The following is a 6,647-nucleotide window of genomic DNA, read 5'->3' on the forward strand; positions in this document are numbered from 1 at the left end:
TGTGTGTGTGTGTGTGTATGTGTGTGTTCATGCAAAAAGTGAAAAGCCACTTGTCTGGCCTGAAACTGCTTGAAAAAGTGGAACTTGGCAGTTGACTGCCGCACCAGTTGTACATTATTTATGTTGCACTTTACAGTAGTTGTTGTTTGTTGCCGAATACACTATGGACCAGAACCAGAACTGAGTCTTGCGGGGGTTGTCCGCTTCTGACAACTCTAACTTCAGTCCGCCTTTTGCAGGCTCTCTCCTAATACTCCCTTTACTTCTTTCTGGGGCTCAGAACGAAAGTGCTGCCAATCAATTGGGGATGTAGTCTGTGCCAGTGAGTCAGCCTTGAATAAAGTGATGAGCTACAGAGGTGCCAGACAAGAGAGTTGATTAGTAATTTAAAGAGAAAAGAACCAAGGTCCAAGGGGCAGAAATGGCAGAGGTCAGTCTAATAATTGAGATGAAAGTGAGGTGTCTTTTACGGATGGCCAAGACAGACAGACACGCACACACTGTCTCATTTATGCAAGTAATGTCTATTTATACTGTACATCACAATCTCAATTCTCAAAGGATGGAATAGAGAGTGAGTTCCAGTCAGCCATTGATCGTCCAGCGGGGTGAGGTTGTGTTAATCAGCTGTGAGGATGAGTGCTTCCTAAAGCCGCTATCCCTCTCCCATTTCAGTCAACACCCCATCTTTCTGGTTGTGTGTGTGTGTGTGTGTGTGTGTGGGTGTGTGGGTGTATGTGTGAGTGGGGGTGCGGGTGGGTGGATGTGTGTGTGTGTGTGTGTGTGTGTGTCTCATTTCCCCCATCAATCTCGATCGTTCCATGTGTCTCATTTTGCATACCGCACGGTTTTGCAATCTCTGCAATCCAACACACACAGACCACTTCAGTTGCAGTTTTGACCGCATTAAAGGCAATTAGCTGTACTTTTTTGGGGCAGAGCTATATTTCATTCCAATTCAAATCAAGTCTTGTATTGTTAAATCATAGGTTCAAAAGACATGACATCTCAGTTTAATCAAACTAACAAATGTGTATGCTCAATGTTAATTATGTACGCCTACAGGACGTAGGCTCATCTTAAATTGGCTTAATGTTCCACTGGCAGTCCTCCAGTGTGCGGCAGGCTGGCAGCTAGTTCCATGTTCTGCAGCCAGAGGCACTGTATGTCTCATAACTCACCAGATATATATTTTACTTTGGTATTATCTGTTACATTTTTATATTCAGTCTATTTATCTCAAAATGGTCACAGAGAATGCAGCACTCTGGGTCTTTGTTGAAGCACTAAAACCTAATTTTTATGGACATTTGCTCCCAAAACTCCCTTTCTTCCGTCAAAAGGCTGTGTTTGCATCCAATGTCTGTATAAACAGTGTCTTTCTCTGTTTGGCTTTTTTTTCTACTGATGGCCAGGTTGTAATCTTCTCCACTGTAGTTTATGTTTAAGACAAATAATGGTGTTCATTCTATCTCTCTGAAATGTGTTCAGAGCGTATACAGACATGCATTTGATATTTGCCCATAGGGACATGGTCCTCAGCCTGCCTCTCATGTTCCTTGTCAAAGATATACTCTGGCATACAGTACCAGCGACAAATAGACTGTAACGTACAGGGTGAAACAATTGGCCTTGTCAGCCACTGCATATTTACATATAACGGCTGTGTGGAGGGTTGGACTGGAGTGTTTAATGAAAAATACATGCTGATGATTATTTCCCATGATAATTCAGTGCAGATATTGGTTGTTCTTAACAGTACGGTCAAATGGTAATGCATGCACAGCGTATGTTACTTATTTATGTTCACTGTATGCACGTAGCATCCTCTCCTTGTCTTTCTTATCACCTCATTCTGTCACTCACTCTTGTCTTCCTGTTTGCTTTCCCTCTCATTTCCTTATTCTCCTTTTTGCACTCTCAGATCGGTACTGAGTGGGATGCCAAAGAACGTATGTTCAGAAACTTTGGCGGCCTGATGGGCCCCATGGACGAGACAGTAGGCATGCAGAAGTGGAGCAAGGGTCCTAACGTCACCGTCACAGTTGTGTGGATCGACCCCACCAATGTCATCGCCGCCACCTATGACATTCTGATCGATGCCAGCGCAGAGTTTACACACTACCGGCCGCCACTCAACCAGCCTCTGCGGCCCGGTGTGTGGAGCATCCGCATCCTGCACCACTGGAGCCCTGTAGCTGAGATGCACTTCCTCATTGCCCCGTTGGCCTATAACAAGCACCAGCCAATACGACAAGGTGAGAGAGAGATTCAAACAGCCATTTGTTGTAGCTTCATCATAACACAAAATGACTATTGATTGGACAAATAGCCTTGCCAGACTCAACGCACTGCTGTGCTGTTCCTTAACAAATAATCATTCATCAAAAAAGTACTTAAGTTGTTACTCTGAATGCCAAACTCTGCTCGTCATGACAGAGGCTAATATTGTTTTCACTCTCACTACATTTGTCTTACAGTTATGGTTACTGGTTCCAGTATGTTGAGATTTAATTTCATCCACACACCAACATCAAAAATCTCCTTCTTCTTCAAGCAATTTTTGTCCTAACATCTAAAAGTTGTATTTTACAACAGGAACAAAAAGTGAAAACACAGAAACAGTAACTGCACTGGGAAAACTTTGACCTGTATTTGTACAACTTGTTTCATTAATTTTCTAAAACATTTTCATTATTTACTTGATTTAAGGCAATGGGCTCCTTTTATTTTGTCTTCCATCCAAAGCCTCCCATTTATTTATAGAACATTTTAAAGTGGATTTCTAAAAGAAGCAAGTCGGAAATAATCTAACCAATGGAATTAACGTATTACCTTAAGAAGAAAAAAAAGACTCAGTAACTAATTGATAATAACTTAATGAGATGGGTTTTTGTTTAAATTAATGTAATATTAACTCCACCTTACATTGAAATGCTGAAAGTGAATACACAGGTAGTAATAATAATCAAATAACATAAAATATCAAAACTCTATGGAGAATGGGTACTTTTCCTTTTCTTAGTTTTTTACAACAAAATTGAATGTAGGAACTTTACTTGGAATGGAATATTTGTACAGTGCAATATTGTTTCTTACATACTTCTTCCACCATGGAGTGTATCTGATTTGTTGTTTTTTTGAGCAAGTTAATCACTTTGGTCAACTATTGTTTTTTTCTGATTGAGCTAAATAAATAAAACTGAACTGAATTGAACTGAACTAATGCATACATCGTTCAACAGTTCAACCCACAACAGTCTGAGCACAAACTCAGCACTATAAGCATTACAAATGAAGTTATTGCAGAGTGGAGTTAAATACATAGTTCTTGTACTTGTACTTAGAAATCCATGATGGACGATCTCATTTTACCTATGCATCTTTACTGCAGATCAGTAGTTCAAATACAGGATGTTAGAAAATGAAATTACAGAGCCTGAATACACATAGTGGTTATGCTTGACAGACCAACATTGTGTCACAGAGTGTTTTAGCATTCTCTGTGAAGTAACGATAGCTAGGTTAGGTGCTCTAACATGTCTGCCCAAACAGAACCTTGTATTTGCATTGATGCCCTTTCAAATCAAGCCCCTGGGTCTCTGCAGAGCCTGGTAGTTTGTCATCAAGTCACCGTTAATAACCCAGTGAGCTGCTCATACACACTAAACAAAGTGTTAAACAACAGCGCACTTAGCCCTCCAAAAACAATGACACAATTAAATCAATCAGCCAGCATGGATAAGGGGCAAGACTGCATTGTTGCGGCCTGTAAGCAACCAGTTTGCTCTGAAATCACATGAGAGTTGAGACGAAGGCTTCGGCATAATCGTGTCTTTCTCCTTTTAATAATCTCGCTGAGCCTTTTTAATGATGGAGACAAACAACAAATAAAGTTACAGCTTTGTCTTCGACCTGAGTCTCAGCGGGCTGTTCAGAGTCTGTTGTGCAACAGTGAAAGTTAAATACTCATCTCTAGGTTTTCAGCTGTTTGGGTTAATTATGCTCTGGCTTCCAATTGATGTATTGATGTGTGGAGAAATGTCACTGTAACACATTTATTTCCGTAGTGTTGTAGCTCAGTTGTAAGATTAGTAGCATCAGATTGGTTCAGTTGCCTGTTCTTCTGGATTCATTGATGATTTGTTTGTGATTCATTCATTCAAATGGTACAGTATGGACTAAAAAATAGAAACACTCTTACCATGAAGTAACACAATTTAGCCTCCAGCCCAAAATCCCTCCTTAAAGGTGCTGTAGGTGAAACTTATAAAACTAACTACCCTTGGTTTACATTTGGATTAGGGATTGGGCCTTAGTTCAATTTCAATTCAATTATTTTTAGTATCAAATCATAACAAGTTATCTCAAGACACTTTACAGATGGGGTAGGTCTAGACCACACTCTTTAACTAACACCGTAAGAAATGGCTGACATTAAGTAGGGTTAAATCATAAACATATATATTATAATTTAAGTATACATATTTATTAGATTATTAGATGGAGGCATCTACTTTTTAAGTGGAGTTTATAGTCAGCATGTAATAATCTTGTGAATGCCTGGCTTACTGTGGGCTGTAATGTGTGCTTTAGTCTTAGCTGTTCCATCCACCCGCCTTTAATTTACTGCCATGTCTGGCACCAGGTTTCACTCCCACTGTACATGCAGTGCCAGTAAAACATTATGACAAGGCCTTCCACCCGCATTGGCAGCAGCAGACTCATGCGCACACACACAGACAGATCTCTACACCGATACACAACTTCATATTGCAACACTATCTGCTACCACAAAGCTAGCTGGAACGGTTTGGATCACCTTTTCTGGTGGAGCGCCTTATGTCTGACTGCTTTTTTTCTTTTGTCACCAGTGCATGAAAAGCACTGATGTGTGCTCAGACATGCTTAAAAAGGATGGCGCGCACCCCAGTTAGAGTACCAGTGAGGAATTTACAGCTCCAGTGGAGCTCAGGGTGGAGTGTTTTAAGTGGAAGTTGTGTCTATGTTTTCTGTTTTCCTGCCGGGTTTGACCGTCACGGGAAGAAAGAATGAGGGCGCGTCTGACCGTTTCTTTAAAGTCAGCATTGCAGTGGCTTGACATACCACATCAAAGAATGGGATTTAAGGTGTCCAGTTGTACAAATCAATACAAGCTAATTAGCAACCAGTCTAAGCTTTTCAAAAAATAATAAAGCAAATCACGTGCTCTGCTTTGATATTTTACCATTCATGTCTCCCTTTTTTTCCTTCTCTCCCCTTCCTTTCCATACAATTCCCTCCCTTGACCACTTATTATCCACTTTTTACACATCATCTATCTCCTTCTGTGTTCTCTCTTTCTTCCTTCCCAAATGTCTCCAGAGGATACTCTGAAGCTTCACAACGGGCCAGCGAAGAACAGCTACATGGAGCAGAGTTTCCATGGCCTCAACCCGGTGCTCAACATCCCTGTCAGCCTGGGTTACGTGGAGCAGGCCAAGAGGAACGCGGCCCTGACAGGCCCGGAGCTCGAGCGTTGGTTAGACAGCCTGGTGGGCGAGTTGTGGGAGGCTGCCGACATCTGCGCCGTGGGCCCCACAGCCTGCCCTGTGATGCAGGCCTGCCCTAAGAACCCTTGGAGCTCCCTGAGCCCAGACCCCAAATCCCAACTGGGAATGCCACGCGCAGACGGGCGCATCAGGTAGCAGCGAGGCCTCCAGCTGGACAGGAGGCCACGGTACAGGAGATCCACTGTTGATTTTTATTTATTTAAGGGGTTTGCTGCAGGTAGAGAAAGTAAAAGTGTGATTCCTCTGTCTCGGGAGAAGAGGAAAACAAAAGAAAAAGTGGATTTCCTTGGGAGGTGTGTGAGGGTGTCTGGACAGAAAACGGGCAAAATGATTTTCAGATCCTCCCACGGGGTTTCTCCTTTCAGGGGATTATGCTGGCTTTGCTATTTCAGTTTCTCAGTGTATTTATTTTTCTTCTCATGGCTGAGTTTTACTGTGATCAAACGTTGCAATTTTCGAGCATTTACTTTGCTGCTGAATGAATTATGAAGTCAGCTTTTAAAGCCCTGCACGGGGCACAGCGGTCGTGCGACATTGGTAGCAGACAAGGTTCTGCTGCGAAAAGGCCTGAGCTATAAGACATACACGAGGAGGAAGCCTGATACGGAATTAAATGCTCCTTCTTAAACGCAAGTCCACATTAACAAAATTAGACGAGACGAGAGTGTTCAGATACACCCAAACAGCCGAAAAAGATTGTTTTGATACAACTTAAATGCAGCACTATTAAAAGCAAATTTACTGTTTATGGAAAACAAATATTTTAGCGTTATTAAAGCTAATTACTTAGAAACCTTTTGAGTTTCAGATAATTCAGTGGCTCAGTTTGTAAATCAGTAGAATATATTCGTAACAGCAGCCCAATTTCTTCTAGTTCAGTGCCTGATCAGGATGTGGAACTGTTGTAACCATCTGCTGCAGTCTCGTTTCGTAAATATGGAAATAGAGAAATGCAAATACAGAGGCCTTCTCAGAATAATTAAAACTATTTGGATTATAATAGAAATTCAATGTAGACATTTTAGTGTTCTAAAGTCAGAAATGCTTCGTTTGTGTGTGTTGTACAATAGTATTTAAAGACTTCACATAGTGTAG

The 6,647-nt window shown here is 41.4% G+C and overlaps 1 protein-coding gene across 1 annotated transcript in view; it reads left to right on the top strand.

Annotated features, from left to right (window-relative positions):
• xylt1 (xylosyltransferase I) overlaps positions 1–6,396 on the top strand; it is an 82,707-nt gene extending 76,311 nt beyond the window's left edge. The window contains exons 10-11 of the mRNA XM_032542244.1: positions 1,925–2,258; positions 5,365–6,396. Coding sequence (XP_032398135.1) covers positions 1,925–2,258; positions 5,365–5,687 — 657 coding nt within the window. The 3' untranslated portion in view covers positions 5,688–6,396. The remainder of the gene's footprint in view (positions 1–1,924; positions 2,259–5,364) is intronic.
• Positions 6,397–6,647: the final 251 nt, after the last annotated feature.

Source organism: Etheostoma spectabile, chromosome 2, assembly GCF_008692095.1.
Source record: "Etheostoma spectabile isolate EspeVRDwgs_2016 chromosome 2, UIUC_Espe_1.0, whole genome shotgun sequence".
NCBI lineage: Eukaryota > Metazoa > Chordata > Actinopteri > Perciformes > Percidae > Etheostoma > Etheostoma spectabile.